The sequence below is a fragment of the Hyalella azteca genome, unplaced genomic scaffold (assembly GCF_000764305.2).
Source record: "Hyalella azteca isolate HAZT.00-mixed unplaced genomic scaffold, Hazt_2.0.2 contig16847, whole genome shotgun sequence".
In the NCBI taxonomy this organism is placed as follows: Eukaryota; Metazoa; Arthropoda; class Malacostraca; order Amphipoda; family Hyalellidae; genus Hyalella; species Hyalella azteca.
In genome coordinates, this window is record NW_025946654.1 from 158975 (window position 1) to 179951 (window position 20977).

At 37.7% G+C, this 20977-nt stretch overlaps 2 protein-coding genes across 2 annotated transcripts; one reads left to right on the top strand and one right to left on the bottom strand.

Moving 5' to 3' along the window:
• The first annotated feature begins 2846 nt into the window (after positions 1-2846).
• LOC108680465 (serine protease 1) lies at positions 2847-10859 on the top strand. The gene is made up of 7 exons (XM_018169285.1): positions 2847-2876; positions 6667-6781; positions 7013-7127; positions 7388-7551; positions 8498-8613; positions 9668-9775; positions 10313-10859. The coding sequence occupies exons 2-7, from the start codon at positions 6679-6681 to the stop codon at positions 10607-10609; spliced, it is 903 nt and encodes a 300-aa protein (XP_018024774.1). The 5' UTR covers positions 2847-2876; positions 6667-6678; the 3' UTR covers positions 10610-10859.
• Positions 10860-11213: 354 nt separating this feature from the next.
• On the bottom strand, positions 11214-19705 carry LOC108680446 (adenosine deaminase). The gene is made up of 10 exons (XM_018169265.2): positions 19582-19705; positions 17995-18056; positions 17139-17264; positions 16568-16740; positions 15840-15968; positions 14886-14981; positions 13620-13737; positions 13478-13546; positions 13094-13220; positions 11214-12620 (listed from the first exon to the last, which is right to left on the bottom strand). Exons 1-10 carry the CDS (start codon positions 19624-19626, stop codon positions 12438-12440), a joined length of 1128 nt encoding a protein of 375 aa, XP_018024754.1. The 5' UTR covers positions 19627-19705; the 3' UTR covers positions 11214-12437.
• Between the last annotated feature and the right edge of the window lie 1272 nt (positions 19706-20977).

Consider the following 20977-nt stretch of genomic DNA (forward strand, 5'->3'; position numbering starts at 1 on the left):
AAAATTCAGCAACGTTTCTTTATATTTTGATATTGTTTAGGAGAAGAAATTCTGGCCCTGCTGGACAAGAGACTGTAAGGTTTGGGCGCTCATGAGTAAGCAATGACGCTTTAATGAAGATGCATGAATAAGTTAACAGGTTTTATTGAGTCAAGTGGAGATGAAAGAGACACGTTGTTTCAATTGCCTTCTCATTAATGAGCTATAGAAAGAATTTAATGTTGACGAGTGTGTAGACTGCCGAATGAGGCCTGAGATGAAAATTAACGTCATTTGAATGATAACACGATACAAGTTAATACCTTTTTATTTCAAAATGCAATGCTCCTTAATGTTAGGAATGCAGTCTAAAGCTCGTTTAGTGAAAATGAGAGTAACTATACGATGAACGAAGTTAGGTATCGTATGATTATGAAATAATCACCTTGGACATTCAGAATCTGTTTGTGAGCATGATTATGCTTTTGCTCCACTCGTTATCTTATGGTCATGTCTAAGTGAAAATGAATCATATAAGTATGCTGATGGTCGTATATCAACCGCGCGATCTACTCAGAGTTGAATTTTTTGTGTGCCTGTTCCTGCTCTTATTACGGCTCACTATAAATTAAGACTTCTTCTATCATGAAGGTGCGACTATAAAACCGGTAGGGCAACGGAAAAGTTGCGATGTGTTAAAATATTAAATACGCTTCGAGTACACGCGTAATAAGAGCGAAAGAAACGTGGCAGCAGAGGGGCGATGTGTGTCAAGATCTCGTTTATTATACGGAGGAAGCCAAGAAGTCCGTTAAAGAGCTGTTTGCGGGAGCATGTGTTGACGTGCTCACGAAAGCGTGAGATTTGTCAGGAACGCGAGCCCCGACCGCGCCGCAAAGTCGGCGTCTCTGCGCACTGGTGACAATTATCGCGGAGGGGAGTTTTTTCTCATTGTATATCTCTTAAATTCCAACTCCCTCAGTCCTCATATAAATATTTTTAACAGAACAATAAAATAATTATCACTTTGTTCAATGAAAGAAAATTTCACTCGTCGAAATTTCTTAATTACGTATAACCGAAGAATTCTGATTAATATCGTGTCTGGAATAAGATATCTTTTTTTCCTCTTTGATAGTAAACGGTTTGGTTGAAATATTTTACAACTTTAGTCGACCGAATACCTTTCTTAATGTGTAGAAAGACATTCAGATGTTCGTTACTTGACTTTTCAAGAAATTGTACCGCTTTTTATTTAGACAAGTTTTTGGGCAACCATGTGACGACGCTGATGCAAAAGCATAGAGATGAATTGTTCTCAAATGAACCGAGCCAAGTGATGGCGACTGCTGGCGACGTTGCTCGGGGACTATCTCTGTTTGCAATAACTGTTGCACACATAATAAAAGAAACCGAGTTTTCCGCACATGTATTTCAAAACTGCGTATGCGAGGATTATAATGCGTTCTTCCATATAGTCCTCGCCAGCCTATCTCTAAAACAAGCGAAAACAAAAGATCGTAATGATGCCAAAAGTCCAGAAAAATCTAAACGAAAGCGGAAAACACTAACAGCAAATTGAATAATTGCTATTATTGAAATGATAATTCCAGATCTACATTAATTGATACCATGCCCTAACAACGTCTGGATGAACTGAGAGCCAAGTCAGGAAGTCGTATGGATGATCCGGAAGCTCAGTGAAGGCGAGTGCTTGCGATGTCTGGTTGTCAACTATACAAGTGCATGGCAATGGATGTAGCCGTATACCACTTTCTTTCGTTGTAAAAGTATGCAGCCGCAGATTTGCATTGAAATGAATTCGTGATGAATTCGTTTCAATGCCCATTGATCAAACTGTATAAAAACTAAGGAATTTTGTTGAAAAGTGCTTCTAGATAAATACTCCTTCTCTCGGAAGTAAAGAATTCTTCTGGGCCAATTCAACCTAGTATTCGTCATCATACATCAAAGGTAGCATTAGATTATTCCAGCCAACTAGTCAAATTTCGCCGCCGTTGCAATATTACAACAATTCTCACAGCATTTAAACAACTCCAAGAAGAGAAATATTACACCTGAATTAATTTCAGCTTAGAATAGATGATTTTGAAGAGGAAGTAAAATATTTCAAGCTCGTCAGAAAATTATTCGCTCGTCTGTATTATGACTTGCGTGCTCCTGGCTTCCTGCCATATGTTGTGTTGATGAGCGGACTCGGTGCGAGGAATGTCACTTTCAGAACCGCCTAATCTTTCTATTGATCCTCAGCACTCACTTTTGAAACGTGCATGAAGGGCCTGCAATATGTGTCACGCTTCGGGCCCATGTAGGTTCGGCATTTATATACTATACATTTGTATTGAATTTCTGATAATTCCTTAATAATTCATAGACGAGTACGGCGAAATGATGTTTTAGTTTCCATAAGAGATCTAATAAATTTCATATAAGCACAAACTGTACTTCCGACGGTCGATTTTCCCTGTCAACAACTGCACGGACCGAAAGTTACATGTAAAGTCATTTTTAATGAAAATGAAGTAAATATGTAATAAGTAATTATATGAAAGATTATTTAAAGTTAATTCCGCACGTTACATTCGTTTGACTCTGTTAGAAAGAACTAGACGTGTACATGACGGTAATATTTTCCGCACAGTAAATGTCAGTTTATAATTCCATTCAATTGGACTATGCAATGATAAACTTGCGATGCTTCTGGCTGGAAACCTCTTTTGATGGGCCTTGAAATGAAATAGCATTGAAGCTGCTAGCATTGACGTCATTCGGTAGATCTCGGTGCCGTATCTACTCGCCGAGCAGCACACCTGCGTTTAAGTTAAGATTAAACAGGTGCTAGCGTTTCATTTAGAAACAGGTGTTCCAGAGGCCAGGTCAGTGGTGCAGTAGTGCCTTCCAAACTTTGCTGTAAACGTGTAGTCTGTGTGGCGAGTTCTCGTGCATTCCTACTGAAAATTTTGTGTAACATTGACTTGATATATAAGGGCGAAATATATGAAAATATATAAATATGTTACTCATATAAGGCAAAAAATAAGAAAATCTTGGATGGTCAGCCAACAAACGTGTTTACATGTGATATATAAAATATTATTCAGATATTGATATTCTTCTAAATATTGGACTTTGATTAAATTATTTGTTTTTTTTTTACGTTTAAATTCGAAATTACTATAAATGTGATATTTCCACAATTGTATAACGTCACTCACGTACGCTTGTTCGGCGACGTTAGACTTCACAATACCATAGTTTTAACCTCTAACTTTGCTACTTAAAATAATTATATTGATGTGTGTTTAGCTTTTAGTTTTGCTGTTAGCTTTGAATTAGTGTATCTTCCAGAGTTTAGAATGTGTTAATACAATTAAATTATAAAAATACTATATTCTGCAAGTTAAAGTTACGCTACGCTGCATGAGATATATTCATGAAAAGGCGATATTTAAAATTGTTCACTTAAAACAAAACCATAAATCGAATTTTTCAGAACAATGTTGTTTAAGTGACATGCGAACAGGAAAACATTCGGATTCAAGATAACTGGGATAATATTATAGGAGCTAAAGATGTGTTCAATTCAATTAAACCTTTCATGTCCTTCAATGTCCAAAATTTTTAATATTTAGGCCCTGCAAAATGCCCTGACTAAATACTCATTGCGGATGCGTCCACATTCCGGTGACTTTATTCAGATTTAACGAAGTGAATTTGATTCTAGAAATTTCGTAATATCTTTATGTTTCATTGGTAAATCTATGATGCAAAAATGTTTTTTTAGACTGAAAATTTGCTCACGGCAGAGATTCTTATTGCTAGAGCTTTCATTCGGAATATGCGTCAATTGATCTTTGTTGATAAAAATTTTTAGTTTATAAGAGAGGAATTTCATGGCACTGAGAATTGAAGAGCTTTAACGGCAAAAGAAAATAAATTGGACACTGCTGTTTATCTTTTATGATTTTGCTATGAATGTTTAGACATGTGTGACAAAAATTATGCATATTTGCGCAAAATTCAAATGCGTTTTTTCATTTGACTCCTAAAATACGAACGTTCAATCCTTCCCATAATCCCTAATGTACGTCGTTGTCATCTGCAACCTGAGGATTACGTACTAGAGGCTTTATAGTTCCCTTTAAATGGTTAAAGCGTCAAGTTTTTTCACTGGGTTAATCCTATGTCCATATGGAGGAAAATTGTTTGTGTTAAAGCCTCAGTTTGTCAGTTCACACTGAAGTCAGTGCTCGCAAGTAAAATTTTTTTAGGAGTTGCTGACTTAGCATTCTCCACTTCAGTTTTACACGTGCATTATGACTAAAAACGGACGAAGTCAGCAAAATGAGATGCTAAACTTCATTTGCCAGCCTATATATGCATTCTTTCACTCGTTTCAGTCAGAATCCTTGAACAGGGGCTTCCGAAATGTGCATTCTTATTGCATTAGACGGCATACATTTTTTTATATGAAGCAGCGAAGTAAAATCTCATAAGTTATCTCTTCATAATTGATTCTTTCACTCAAACGTGCTGTCTTCTTTTGAAATTGAATCATTAATGAAAATTGAAGCATTAATGTGAATATTGAAGCATTAATGTAAACGGGGATAATAATTTGCACTTTTCTTCTACTTATTAACACTGTTTTGGGAGATAACGCCTTTTACTTTGAAGTGTTTACCAATTTGAATCATCAAGTGATTCGATTTAAAACCAACTTTTACAAAAGGTCATACCATTTAAACGCAACCAAAATATTTCAAGAACACAAGGCAAAGTGATCCAGTTATAGGGTTAAATTCATATCAATCGTGCATCGACCATAGAGAAGTGTAATTCTAAACGAAAAGTGTTGTATAATTTTACAGAAATGAAAATCTCCTGATATTTGTATAGGATCATTTCCATAATAGTAAAAATAATATTTATTCGCATAAAATGGAAATTTATGTACATTTCACTATTTTGTTACTCATTTCGTTATTTATTATTACAACAATATGAAGTGGGAATATGAGAACATGAGAAAATAAGTCATAGAAAACAACCAATCAGAGAACAACTTCTTATAACTACCGCTGCAATGACTGTATGCCTTTACTGGAAAGTTTCAACAATTAAGAAAATTGCATTTTTAATTACAAATAAAAATGTAATTGCATCTCGTAAATTAGGCCATTAACCTTCAAAAATGCTTTATTTTTTATCTAAAGCCAAAGCGAAGACTGAGTGAAATCAATTGACGTTATAAAATTTGTCAGTTTCCCATTTTCATGCGCTGGAAAGGAATGACGCACGCGCAGCTGTGACACACGGACGTTTCAGATGTGCTGTGCATTTTGTGTTCATATTTTTGCTAACCTCGATGACAATTAAATATTGCATAACATGTCTTGCAGTTCATAGCATGAACCCGAACATTCGAGCTGCCACCACTCAATATACTGGGGTCATATAGACTTAAACAAGGGGTCATATATAGTCTCAATATACTGAGGTCATATAGACTTACAACTTATTTATTTATTTTCAATAACGCGCGTGTAACGGATCGTTCAAAATCTCGGAATCCAGTCATTTTTATAGAATATTTTAAACAGATTCGATAAACCCAAAAGACAATGAGACGTCACTTGTCCAATGAACATTAGAATATTAGGTATCTACATTATTGAGATCTCATTAAATGAATTTTTTAATGAGATCTAAAGTAGACAATTAAAATTTTTTTAAACGTTGCTAAGAACGAATGTATGGATTGCGTCGATTGTATGTATGAAATTATTTGATCTTCGTCGAGTTCGCATCCCAGATCATCATTTTCGTGGAGGTCCGTTGGCTTGTCAGCATTGCCCATGGAAATTTCCTAACTACTATTTAACTTTAAAAAAATTTAACAACACAGGTCCTCTTTTTGACATATTCTACAACATTTACGACTCCATGCGTCTGTCAGTTGCTAGTCGATGGTTGCCACAAAATATGGCTGCAAGTGTGCTGGAGCTGCAAGGCTCATGCAGTATACCGAGTACACATGGTGCATGGTATTCAATCCAAAACACGTGTTATTCGCACGTCAGTCCATTTCTTCATACTCAGAAAGAATTCCAACTCAATGTGTATGCAAGTTCTGTCCCTTGCGAGGGAAATCGATAAAATAATACGCAGTGCAATTGTCGTGTTCCAGCTACAAGAAGATAACAAATTAAACACTTAATGAACCACCCACCATTTCATTCAATTTGGAGATTGTTCGTCGATTCGAGAAATTTCAATGAAGATTCAACGAAGATTATTTCCCGCGAAGTGTGTGATGATTTTCTGTAATTAAATGTACATGGAAATTCGTTAGGAATATTGGTTGCATTAACTTTTCAAGACAATTTATTAATAAATAAAGCGTTCCGGCTGATAGTAGGCCGCCCAAGACCCATCCAGGAGTCAAAATATAACTGTCAATCTGATCGAGTTTTATAGTAACACAATCACACGACTCCAAATAACCACTTACTTTGCTTTCCTTATCACGTGATTATTTTTTTAATTCTTTTTGCGCATTAAAAGTCATAGTCTACTTACTGATTTTATGCATGATCAGATTTAAAAATCATACAGAAATATTAGGGCCTAATCGAATTAAATTTATTTCAAATATTTGAGCAGAAAACTGACGACATGCACGCGTTGATGAGAGCTTGTGTGGCGGTGTTGCTGGTGGGCGCTTGTCAGGCGCTGGTCCGCCCCGGCCGCATCGTGGGCGGAGAACCCGTCCCTGAAGGTCAATAGACGCCGAATACATGAGAAATTAATATCATAATTACATCCATATTCAATTTTAGCTCTGCAGGAAGTTTAAGAGCACGCACGTAAAGCTAAAAATGAACTTCTAATAAAATCCATTAAACCATCTTGGTCATGAATCGCCTTTTCACATCTGAAACGTAAATTGTCGCGATTAGAACCATTACATTTTTTTAAATCAGAAAAGACATTATATCTCGCATTCCAGGTGATGCGATGTGGCAGGTTTCGGTTCAAACCCGAACTGGGGCTCATTTTTGTGGAGGTACGCTGATCAGTGACGAATGGGTCGTGACGGCAGCGCATTGCAGTGTCAACTTCAAGTGAGGCAAAATTTACAAGATCATGTATTCATGACAGATATCAAACCTTTTCATTCTGTACTTCCTCTTTGAAGATATAAATCTTTTTATTCTCTACTTTCTCTTTGAATTGTATTTCGACAGTTATTTCTTAATATCATTTTAATTGTATTCTAGATTTGAATAGAATTTATATTTGACCCCACACCTTCAAGCTTTTTTATCCAGGGAAAATGTTTACCGAATCTTTTGAGCTTCACTAGTGCTCGATGTGTCGTCAGAGCGGGCGCAGTGCAGGTGGCTTACGGCGGCAACACGCTTGACTCGATGAAGGCGGTGGTGCCCGTGTCCCGAATAATCGTCCATGAACGCTACGACCCCAACAGCATGGTGAACGACATCGCTCTGCTCCAAATGGCGCCCAGCGCGCGATCTTCCAGATCTGGTGAACAATGACTGTGTCAACTCTAAAACATTCCATATGAGGCTCATTAATGACTGTGAAACACGTATAACTTTGAAAGGGTACCGTCGCTTATACCATTTAAATTCATAGCTCATACCACTTTAGAGGATCCATTCCTCGATCTCAATCAAAACCATAGGCGCAAAAAATAACGGTTGATTAGTGTGAATTTGAGTCAAAAATGGCCAGAAACAATACATTTCAAACGTGTTAAAAATAAGATATCAACGTCATGAATGTGGTCAAGATTTTATGAGAGATAAGTGAAAAGGCTGTTTACATTCAATCAATTTGCTGGATTACTACTGGAAAGTTATACAAACTAAAATTTCATTCATATTACAAGGACATTAACTGTGAAGCCCCTACGATTAAATAGATAACTAATTAACTTGTTAAATAATTAATAACTATGATTTAACCAACTCATTCCACCCCAGCTACAATTTACCAATCTGCATGTCAAAAATTAAAACTATTTGATTTGTTGCAACGAGGTCATAATTTCATAGGATCTTTGCTTTCTATTTATTTACAACACTTCTCTTTAACTTCACTTCTCGTTTGTTTGTTTGTTTGTCTGTCTGCTACGTATCTTATAATCGATATTTATCACACTTAATTCTACTTCTCCTATTTATTCTGAAATTTTGCACACTTGCGTAAAATCGGAGACAATGAATGCATGTATCAATTGACAGAATAAATAATTTGACATTTTTTCTTAATTTCAAAAATAAAATTAAAAAATTAATTTTTAATATATGATAATAAAATTAGAAATTCATTGTACATTTGTAACATCGGCGACACTGAATTCTTTAGAAGTCTTGTCGTTAAAAAAATATTTTTTAAACGCATATTATTGATGATTAATTTGTTTCGGAAACCAATTAATCGGGAGTATTAAGAATATGACCCGCAGGAACCCCGATCCCCTTGGAGACCCGCGAGGATCTGGGCGAAGAGAACTGCAGAGTCACGGGCTTTGGTCGCCTTTCTTCTGGTGGACAGGTTGCTGACCGCCTCATGGGTGTTTGGGTGAGTCATGCTTAATGTTTGCTCAAAAAGACGAGAGAAAGTTTCTTTAGAGATTGATATAGATGAATAAAAGTTATCATAGTTCTCGCATCCTTTCATCGGACGGGAGTAATACTACACGGCCATAAAAACCAAGAAACGAGCGGTAAAACAGTGTTTTTACAGGCTATCGGGACCCATGTCAATCGCAAAAATTTATGATGATGAATTGGTGAGTCAGGCACGGTGGAATATACAAAGCCTTATCAAGTTTGTAACTAATTTAATGCAAAATACTTAGTTTTCGTTCGTGTCCAACTTCCTCCTCGTAACTAACAAAGTAATCAAATTATTCAACTGTATATAATAGTCAGGGTATAATATTATTATTTTATTATTGTATACATTATTGTTTAATGTGTAATATTGCTACTTTATTTATACCTAATGAAATAAATATACAAATGGAATTATAATACCTAATAGAATAAATATCCGATGGTTATTGAGAACTCCGTTGCTTGGTTCTTCTCGTTATGTATAGTTAGGAAATTTCGGACGTGCGGAAAAACTGCCAGACGTGCGTATAAAACTGCCGGCAATAATCCAAGATGTCGTACGCGTGTACGAAACTATCGCGCACGCGAAACAATCGCGTGTGCGTACAAACAATACATACGTTAACCACTGTCGATAAAATGAAACTGTTGCACGTGCGTGACACAAAGAAAAATGTAAAACAATGAGACCAAAAATTACGTCGCAACACTTTTCACATCGAAAATTGATTGCATAAAGAAATGAGTAGGAAAACTTTTACCCGACGACTTGAGCTGCATTGAATCATGAGCACTCATGAGCCGTGCAGTTTATAAATGATCTTAGACGTGAATGTACTGCAAAAAATAAAACTCGGTACTCAATGAAGTGACAGAGAGCGCATTTTCTTGTCGACGATAACGTGAACTTACGGACGGACAGACAGACAGACAGATGGACAGACAGACGGTCGGGCATGACGAGCACAATAGGGCATTTTTCCATAAATGATAAAATACGATAAAAAGTCTTCCAGGTGCCCTTGCGGTCTCTCGAGGACTGCATTAAGGACTTCCTGCCAGAAACTTATGCGTTGACCGACGGCCACGTCTGCGCAGGCGGCGGCAGAGAAGACGCGTGTCAGGTGAGGGCTTTAAAAAATTTGAATGTGACATTTTTTTTCTAACTTCTAACACGAGGTATGTAACTTAATTATGATTCGTTGGAAGAAATTAAATGAATATTTTGATGTTCATTCTTATTGACATCAAAGCACGTAGGAGCTGCTAGATGTTGATGACGGAACGACTCGCATGTTATTGAGGTTTAACGTCAAATTAGGTTTATCGTGTAAGTCTAAGACAATAATTATTGAGCATTTTCGCGAAATTACTGCTTCTCTTACAGTCAAACAGTGGTGCATTCCATCAAAATAGGTTAGTCTTCTTTACTAAATTTTCTTTTATTAATAGTGAAATATTTTCATTGCCATCAGAATACTTTTCCGTTTTATTAGACTTACAAACAAAAACTATTTTTTTACACAGCCTCTGACCATGCATGCATTTTGTTGCATACTCACTGTATTGCATCAGTTCATCAAACCATTGAACCAAGATAATAAACCACAATTTATATGGATCAAAAGTGCCCGCTAAATTTCCATTGCATTGCTACCCAGGGCGACTCCGGAGGACCTCTGGTCTGCTGCAACCAGAACTCGACGCTGCGGTCCGACGAGTGCAACCTCGTGGGTGTTGTGTCGTGGGGCATTGGGTGTGCCACGCCAGGAAAACCCGGCGTTTACACCAAGGTTGCTCACTACAAATCCTGGATTGAGGAGAATATTGGCGGATCGGTCGGCGACATGGAGGTGACGAATGCTGGCGGCGATATCACACCGTCGTATAAGAGCAACAAGAAATTTAAGGCAAAAATTTCAAAGTCGAAGATAAGAGCCGAACAAACCAAGCCATAATGATAATCTTGTTTGACGAGAATTGATTGCTCATGTAAATTGGTGTAATTGCTGCAGATATATCCGGCAAATTTACTTAAATGGAATTAAATTGCCACGACCAAAATGGTTTCCAACACAAAAAATTACCAGTAGCCTATTGAAATATCATCTCAATTGGCTGAATAGTTTCACCATCAATTGATATTACCTCCATTGGATGAGTCAGATCTACGGAACAAATTGGCTAATAAACTACTTAACTTCAAAACTTGGTTTTTATAAACATTTCAGTTGTGAAATACGTATACACATAAATGACATACGTATAAGATGAGCTTCCGAGTATAAATTATGTACATAAATTATGTGAATAAAAATGATTAATACAATCAAATCTGTCGCGGATAAATTAACGAAACTTACCATGAAAAACAGAGCCCATAGAATATAACTCAATCATTCAAAAATATGTTCACTAAATAAAAATATTTGATTAACATTCACGAAACAGATCCGTGCCCTGCCATGGCTGCGTATGTCTTCCTAGCCATAGATTCAAGAGTCGGATTTGAATAAATTGCATGAAAATGTCATCAATGTCATAAGAAGAAATTTATAGACATTGTTATTTATTATATTTCTTTCAAAAATAAATACAAAAAAATTATCATATGGCAGAAAAAGAACTTATCAGCCCGTCCAAAACATAGCATAGCATACAATCGTTTATTGAACCAGTCACGTAGCCAACTAACATGCCTCGAGCTGGAAGAAAGTGGATAAATGGAACGTAAACCCCGACACATTCGAGCAAGGCATCAGAAAAAATATTAAGATCTTTACGATCGTTCGAGGACACGTTAGTTCATCTCATTCATATTAAAATTCTTATATCACTGCAGTTTCAGTCTTAAAAAGGTACTAAGTAAAAATAAGTGGGAGAGATAAGTTTGATACATGGTCTACAGAATAATTTTCAGCGCACAAACTCGAAAAAATTGAGAAAAACTGAACAATTTGAGGAGAGGAAAAATTTAACACTTGAGCTTAAAATTTGGCCAATTTCACAGCCTAAGATTTCTAAGTGTATAAATTCTAAGCTTTCTTTCAGTTTAAAGAAACCAAAAATAATCTTTATTCTAATGAACGTCCAGAAAGCGGAACGAATTGGTAATTGCGAATTATAAATTCAAACGACTACCGATAAGCGAATAAACATTTCAAAATGGGCACAAAATTGGTATAACATACTAAGTTAAGATCTATTGTAACTAACATAAAGTAAAAACATAATTAGAAGTAGGAACTACGTCATGGAATAAGTCACTACCGACGACCCATGCGTCACTATCGGCGGACTACGAAACCTTTGCTATCAAGAGATGGCATCACATCCAGGTGCGTCGTTAACAAATAAAATTCACACGTGGATCATCAACTTTAGGCGGAGATCTGGGCTCAGGAAAACATTTTCAGCTCATATCGGAACTCAGTATAGAAGAATGCATGAATATTTCGTTGACTCTTGTCTAACCATTTGTTGCTCATTTGGAACATGATCACTTATTAACTGAGATTGTTTGAGATTGTTAATTATCAACCGATTGTATCTAAAATCAGTAACAAAGCTTATCTGTACATTCCTCTTGTCTTAAAAAAGCAAGTTGGTCGTTCTGGGATTAGTCGATTGCAGACTAGACATCTCGCACTAACAAAAATATGGACCATACGTTTATTATATAAAAAATATGATTTGGTGAATATTTTGCCGTTGCTGATAATGCAACAGGGCAAGCAAAGCTCGCAGTGATAATGCTCAGTACAGCAAAGTAAGACAAGTGATCCCTCAAGTTCTGTTTTCCCAGGTATTGACAGTGATACAAGGCTTTTCAGAACTCGCTGTCTTGCCAGAATCGCCGTCTGAGATTCTGACGTCGACGTCAGGCACGCCGTACGCGTCGCGCAACTGACGCAGCAGCTCCCGCTTCTCTGCAGGTGGCAAGAAGCTGTGCAGGGCCGCGTTGAAATTCTGGAAGAAGTGTAATTTTATAATTAAAGTTTTTATATTGATGAGACAAGTCAGAATATACGTGTATTTTTATAAAGCACAGCTGATAACAGAGAGAAGAACACACATTTGGCAAAAATTTGAATTCTTCTAAAGTTATATGAAAATTTCTGCCGCGGCATCAATTTGTCAACGTAAATTTATTATAGTAAAAATCAAAATCTCATAGACATAAGTCTAGTACAATTACTCTGTTTTAAAATCAACTGATTTATCTCACTATCATAGGTCCTCAGTGTACAAGTTTCTGAAACTAGAATTTCTATCAAAGATTTGGACCTATGCTTCCTGTAAAATGGTCCTCACTTTTATAATGTATTCACAACCTGAATACTGTCTCGTAGCCATTACGCAAAATAGTTTTAAGCTCACTTCATAGTCTCATAATAAGTTTCAAGCACATTTCATTTCGTAAGAAAGTGAACACAACTGACGGCGCGGGCGAAGACGGCTTCCGAGCAGCCCCAGGACGCGAGGAGTTTGTACTCGTCGCTCAGAGACGTCGCCGTCAGCAACGAGTTGTCCCTGTTGATGCTGAAGCTCACGTCGTCCTCGATGAACCTGTAACACCAATAGCAGGTTACTTAGGAGCAAGCGAACAAAAGCCTCGTATTGATGGACATAATATGTACGATAGGTAACATTCAGATATAAAGCTTAAATTATGATATTGAAGAGCGACATAAGGTCAGTAGCGTTCCGCATCATGGATAGCAAAAATAATCTATTGCCAGGAAAAAAAATAAAATGGTATAGAAATCAAACCCGTAATCTATTTTATAATTTTCGTAGATTTCCTGCAGGGATGCTGCTGTCACCTGAGTACGGGGTGGCGTTTAGAAGTGAGCTGCAGGGATGCTGCTGTCACCTGAGTACGGGGTGGAGCTCTGATCCGACTGACTACAGTCACTACAATTTTACAGGATTCTCTCAGGTCCCTGAATGTCTACTGACAGTCACGCGCGACTCACAGCTCTGACGGAGGCGGCAGGGGCGTCCTCGCCGGCGTGGACGGTGCGGTGGACGCCGCGACGGGCGGCCTCCTGGAACACCTCCGCGCCCTCGCTGTGTGTGTCGTCTGCAACGTAAACAAGTAAATGGACGCATGTAATAACTCAATGTCTTTTACATCCATGCTTACGATGACGCTAGATGCAAGTGTTCGATCATTGTTACTCAAAAACATAGATAATGTGACGATTCTCAGTCAAGGAAGCAAGGGTAAAATTTCAGTAGGAAAATACTCAACATGCCGCGTCTCGATTATTGGAATCCAGTGTTATTAGTATATAACTCAAAAATACCGTTGACCAATAGCAGCTAGGTAACCAGGTAAAGATCCAGCTAAAAGCAAGTACTGTCGATACATTCTATTGACAAGAAACAGATTATTTATCTCCAGCTGCTACAATTGGTTCGGTTATCCGACCAAACGATGATATTCGATTTGGGGAAATATATGTTAGACAAAATTGACTACTGGCCACTAAACCAAGGAGAAGAAACCTGATCACGATGCGTATTTTCATATCATATTTTGTCATATTCAGTCATATCTAAATATCATCAGCCAGTTTTAAAATATATAAAATAATAAGTACTGGCAAGCAAAGGCAATAACGACCTATTAATTGGATTGACACGTAACATTTGACATCTTCAGCCATGATTTATGAGCTGGTAGCATCATCCATATTCTCAAACACATGCGAACCTGATGCGTTAAAAGAAGCAGCACGTGTATGTAGATTTCTTTACATTCACTAAAATACTAAATTCTTTCCAACTTCCGCTCAATCATGAAGTCAACAATGTCGCCAATACATATTGACTAAATTATAATTGTCAATGACATGCGATAATTGCTTGATACGCAGATTTTAATTGCTGGTTTTTCAGTTTTTGAATTTCGACTGAACTAACAACTGATTGTATCTGTTTTCGAAGAATTTTCAAGCTGATCATGGAGCTAGACTCCGAGAAGTTTTCTTTGAAGATATTGTGAAAATTTGTAAAATTTTCTTTGCTTTTAAATCTTGGCAATCTCAGCTCTCAGTCAATCGCCAATCCACGAGTAAACCTCCAAAGTACGAAAGACCCTCTCAGTCCAGCTTAATGTGCACGTGTAGGCACTAGGCAGGTTTTGAAAACGAATAGAAGGATTTTTGTTTCAGCAAGCCAACAATAAGCACAATATGGGCAAATATACGAGCTCTTCGTACTCACTATCGTTCAATAACCCGGGGTTGCTGGCGATGTCCAGACCGACCACTCCCATGTCCTTGAACTGCTCGCACAGCTGCAGTAGTTTCTCAGCCCAGTCTGTCCAGTAAATGATGATACAATAAATAAATTTGTTATTGCCTTTATTCATGCTTCCAATTCAAAAATCAATAAAATACATTAGAAAATGAATTTAATTGAAGCTTTTCATGAACTAATGACTAATGCAAGTGAAAAATTCTCGAGATAGGGAATGCTTGATCACTTCCGATGCGTTGTTCAAATGAAAAAAATGCACCACACTGATTTTGATGAAAATTGGTTTACATTTGCGGGCCATCTGAAACCCCACATAAACACATAATACTTTTTTGTTGAGGCAACTACATATTTGGATTTTATATCCACTGAAATATTATACCAGTATTGCTTGCACAACCACAAAAAGAGCGGCACTGAGTATGTAAATAGACAAAATTGTGTTAAATTGTAACCATCACAGAAGCTCTTTCTTTACAAAGAGCCAAAATTTGCTTTTCAAGTTCGCTGCGCATCAGATAAACAACGAAAAAAAACATTGTCGGTTAGCTCTTTCTCTCTTGCAGTAGTCACATAATAGAGAATTGCGATTTTGTAGGGAGTAATTATTATCATAACTCAATTAAAGTTTCAAGATCCGTCCGAGAGCTACGCAGCTGAGCACGCGAGAAGTGAGAAGTTTTCGGTAGTGTTTGGGTCAAAGAATGAACACATGGACCTTATAAGACGAATAACAAATAATGAAAAGAATAATTCTTTGCAAAGTATGAGTGCAAAGAATTGTTTACAGACGAATCTCGTATTTTTCAACTTCTCCTACCCGCGAAGGACCAGCGTTAATTCAGCGACCAACCCTAAACTATTATATTACCGTATAATAAATTTTCAACTAAATTATTTTACTAATGAAGGACTGACATGGCTGGCCGCGTATACAGAAGAGGATGAGACGAACTTTAGTGCCCGGACAAAGCTTTTCACCCTCAGCCAACCCAGCCAGCGCTGCTTCAACCAACTCTTCGACCGTCACGGCACAACCTTGAGACCCTGAGGTTAAAGAGGTACATTTAACTATGCAAGCATAAGAGGTATTTTTTTAATCAATTCATTTCTTCCTTAATTCCCAGTTCCTGCGATATTTTTCAGCCATCACGTGGTTGCCGAATGAGCTTTAAAAATAAGCCATCTATGCATACAATTACACTGCTCAGTTCGTTCTGGAAGACAGATGGATTGCACAACCGTGAATGGTTATTACGGATGAGACGGGTCAAAATTGGAACTGCAAATTAATGGCAAAAGCTCTATACGCTATGGAACTTGCGTTCTGAAGAAACCGGTGAATGAATTTAATTGGCAAATACGATCATTAAGAGTCAACTGCAACAATGCAACTCCAATGTAACCAGAACGAAAATTCAATAAACGGCTTTTTTCAGCGTAGTTAGTTTTTAGATTCGTAGAAAAGTATTTTTTTTAAGGCGGTTCATCAATTTGGCAGTTGAAATAACAGGTAGAACCGCACATTATAGCCACCGTTTCGACGTAAATAGAGGCACAGTTAGTAGCGATGTCACTTTGTGATACCTTGAATAATATCATAGAATGTAGCATTGACAATTGAGAATTTTAATCATAATGGCTACCATTAATATCGGCATCATTTGCACGGTCAGCATCAGCCCAAGAAGACGGATCACCCTCCGTCTGGGGCATCAGCTTCTGTGGACACAAGCGGGCCTCGCAGTACGCCACGAGCTCGCGGCTGCAGTCCTCGACGAACTCTCGAGCAACGCGGCGGATTGCCGTCAAGTCTCCGCTGTGAGATGGGTCACCAATTACATATAATATCGTCCGCAAGAAATATGTTACAATGGAAACAATCTTATATAAGTTAATTGTTAATAACTTAGCTCAAATTCGATGATCAAGCGTTCATTCCACAATTGCAAGCAAACCTTAAAGTTTCATCGATACCTATTTCAGAGCATTATTAGAAAAGTCATTTAATTAATTATCACTGAGTCATTTAATTTATCTACCAAGTGGAAATTTATCACATTCAAATCATCTCTCACTGGCGCAAAGCGGAGAACATATTCAATAGAAAAATATGACTTAAGATTAATAGTCTGCGTTATGTGAAATTTGACAGAAAGACATTTAAGCAACTAACGATAATGAAGCAAGATGTAAAATTTTAAATCATGAGCTCACATGAAGGCAGGCAGGAACACGGAGAATGGTTGGAGGAAGCAAACCAAGTTCGTGGGCTCCTTAACTGTAATGGCGTCTTGCAGGGCTCTAAGTGAACCGTCGCCAGGCAGCGGCAGCCCTTTCTGCCTGCAACAAGACGGTATTTCACTAAAAGTCCATTTTTCATTGCCAGCAGCTAAGTTAGTTCAGCTTAAGTTCACTGACAAAAACAATGAGATGAACTAAACTGAAAAAGATCCTTTAATTCTCTCGGAATAAATGATGAGCAAACAAGCATAAATGACAAGTCAATGAAGAAGAGAAGTTATGCGTGTTACTTGGAAATGAAAATCGAATTGAGTGCAGAAATATTCAGATAAAATGAAAGGTGTACAGTAAACTTCGAGATGGAATTAAAATCTACGAATTATCAATAGTGCTACAATAATATCAATATCAGTATAATCGGTAGCAGCACGTGTATCGATCACGTTTGCAGTTGTACCCAGATCTGTCATGACGACGGCAGAGGAGACAGCGAGATTCAAATGACACTTTTTCTTACGAGAACCTTGAAATATTCCCATAGAATTTGAATGCCCTTGATAATAAATAATTAATATCACCTTCAGCAGTGTTTTCTAATACAAAATGCAGCCATAATAATGTATATATAACTACTATTATCAGAGCAAGCCGCTAATTAACCAATCAAAATTATAGCGCACCGGGTTAAAACCTAACAATCTTCTTTCGTAGTATATAAGCGAACATAATTCACTTTATTCTACAACCAGGTGTATCTTAGCATTGGAAACCGAAGAATGGAAAGATCTATTGCCTCTTGACACTATAGAACCATAGAAATGGAACGAACTTGATCAGGTCCCATGCAGTCTCAGGACGAATGGAGCCCTCCAGGTGAGCATGCAGCTCGACCTGCTCAGTCCAAACACAATATTGAACAGTTAGCATCACGCAATTATAACATACTTTAAGAATGATTGAATTCTAGTAAAGGAAAATATGTTTAACATTTTGTACGTAAAAATCTGTAAAATGTTATTATTCTTATGACATATTCGCTTTCCGTCTTCGTCAAATCTACCTACACTTTTTTACTTTCAACAGTAAAGGGCTAACCCCAATAGGTAAAAGCTAGGCGATAATAAGTGATAATGTTTCCAAGCACGACAATTCAAAAAAAAATATAACTCTGTACTCACTGCAGTGAGTGACAGAGCGCATTTTCTCGTCGACGAAAACTTGAGGTCACGGACAGACGGACGGATAGACGGACATGGCGAGCACAATAGTGCATTTTTTCCATAAATGAGAAAATGCGCTAAAAAGACCGACGACATCTTGGCTGTACACGAGGCTTCCACCTAGCAGCTGTACGGTATTCCACGTGTTCCGCATGCCTTCTACGGATGAAAATGATACGTACGTCTTTGAAAAGTGTATTGTTTTGACAAATGATACGTACGTCTTTGACCCCTGAGGAAGTTTTCGACCATCTGAGATCCCGAACCGCGATCTTTAAACTCGCATTGTGATCAGAGCGGCGGTAAGCGCTCCAAATATTTACGATATGACAAATCGCGTGCGTATATAGCTCGTCAGTTGGGCCAATCCATAGTTGTATCACAGAAAATCAACCTATTCGGGCACAACCAATGAGAATTGTGGACTCAGAGCCCAAAAACTAGTCTAACTCAGCTGAAAAAAAAAATAAACTAGCCGATTTTGAGCTGTTACCAGGTGTTATATTGTATATCCAAGCTGTCCAACACAGCAGCCTAATTTCTCTCTCAAGAATGTCCTCGCGAGTATATCGTCGAGATTATCGACCGTTGCTCTAATTGAATACGCATAATCATTCGTTTAATTAATGAGCATAATTCGTCATCGCTGTGGGAGCAAGAATCTGTGAAATATGTTCCATATATGTAAAGCTTTTTGCAAATTTAATTGCGACTACGCAGCATTCTAAACGCGACAGTAAAGTAATCGATTACAACACGAAAGTGTTATTAAAAAACTAAATCGAAGCATTTAATTAAATATTCATTACCCAGTAGAAATTTGGTTTAAACATTGGTTTGCTAAAGAGATAGTACAAAGAAGTAAAAACGAGATAGGGCAAGTAGGCTACGGCAGTACAAAAATTGAGCGAAAGACACTTGTGCAATTTCGCACTTGCATCCAATCCAATAAACTCAATATGCTGATTGGAGGGAAGAATGACTTGTTTAAAAAATTAGTGCTAATTATAGCCCACGCTCTCTATAGTCTCTCACTGTGGGAACTGTGCCAGCGACAAAAATGCAACGATGATGTTTTGATGTATGTTCGGGACAACTCGCTAAACGCATGTAACATTTTGTTAAGAGATTAATCAAAGTTTGTTTCTTTCGATAGGTACGTATGATCAATAGAGAACGAAACAATATTCACATACCCGGCACTTGGGTTGCTTCTTTATTCCTTCGTGTAACACTAACATATCGATTTCGTCTCATAGAACACGGTAATACGGATACAAACAACGTAGGTAGCGGGCGTACAACCAACCTTGGAGCAGTCCCGAGGGCAACTGATAGTGATAAAATAGGTTGCTGACTTGTTGTTGCTCCGTTGCTGTTGCTCATTTGTTTTGCTAGGAGCAGCTGCTCTGCGAGTCGTTACTTGCTCGACCACCTCAGGATTGCAGATTTGCAGTCATCATGCAAGAGAATCACAGACGCTATTCATTCGGCAATAAATAATTTATAGTCAAAGACAGCATGTTAGAAACACATCATTTTAAAATCAGTTACACTCCTAATCAGAGGCCGTGTTGGTTTAAAAGCTGTCGAGCACGAGATTATGAGATTGTACAGGGAGCAATGCTGCAGGTCCCAAGTAATATACTATCTCGGACAAAAATGCGTTTAAGCCACAAGAGAATCTATATACACGAACACTATTAACAACTAAACAATGAACACTTTTACTATGATCCACGACTACTAGCAGTGTTCAGGCCAGTTATTTTGCTGTATTTATAAGACGTTAACCTGTTCACTGCAGTTCGAGATTAGCAGAATAGAAGACGGTACTAGGATACTTATTTGGGAAGCGTGTGGAGGGGGAGAGGAAGGGGATGATTAGTGGGGTCTTGAGAGGGGAGGGTGGGAAGGCAAAGGTGAACGTGCCGAATGTTTTAGTACATCGTATTTTTAACGATGTTGACATGTATAACTGAATGTTTTAGTCTTTTAGGTTTGTAGTGAATACTTATTAATTTAAATTTTTGTTAACTGCCGAGCACGACGTAAACTTTTAATTTTTTACGCTAGTAAAAGATTTTTTTATGCAGCGGGAATGACCGATATAAAGGTCTTGACCAGAGGTCAGAACATACCAATTCCAATTACGTTTTAGAGCAATGTTCTCAATAAAGAAATCCCGCTCAAATTTCGTTTCGTGGTTCACTATTGTTCTTAATTATTTCCGAACTGATTAATTGTCTTTAGCGCATTTTCTCATTTATGGAAAAAAGGCGCTGTTATAACATAACATAGTGATGTCGGCGCTGAAGCGTGGGCCTGATGTGGCCTGTCGCCGATTCTTTTCCTTTTCGTGCCTTGTTCACAGAAGATCTAAAATCGTGTCATTTGATCGGATCTTTTCATGACTGACGAAATTTTGAAATAGCTACTAGACTTCCACCGGGTTCGATATGGTGCTAGGCATTTCAAATCTGAACATATATTTTTCCATAGCTTTATCTAGTCTGTTCTTGAACGCGTTCATACTTGGAGCGCCAACGATGTCATCGGGGAGGCTGTTCCACATGTCGGTGATTCGAAGCG

Excerpts from the sequence above, each read along its gene's own strand:
- LOC108680465 (XM_018169285.1), top strand. The coding sequence starts at position 6,679 with ATGCACGCGTTGATGAGAGCTTGTGTGGCGGTGTTGCTGGTGGGCGCT. Across the intron at positions 6,782-7,012 it reads CGGAGAACCCGTCCCTGAAG|GTGATGCGATGTGGCAGGTT; the intron begins GTCAATAGACGC and ends CTCGCATTCCAG. Across the intron at positions 9,776-10,312 it reads GCAGAGAAGACGCGTGTCAG|GGCGACTCCGGAGGACCTCT; the intron begins GTGAGGGCTTTA and ends ATTGCTACCCAG.
- LOC108680446 (XM_018169265.2), bottom strand. The coding sequence starts at position 19,626 with ATGTTAGTGTTACACGAAGGAATAAAGAAGCAACCCAAGTGCCGG. Across the intron at positions 15,969-16,567 it reads AAATGATGCCGATATTAATG|GGTCTCAAGGTTGTGCCGTG; the intron begins GTAGCCATTATG and ends CTTTAACCTCAG. Across the intron at positions 13,221-13,477 it reads AAACGCCACCCCGTACTCAG|GTTCATCGAGGACGACGTGA; the intron begins GTGACAGCAGCA and ends TTGGTGTTACAG.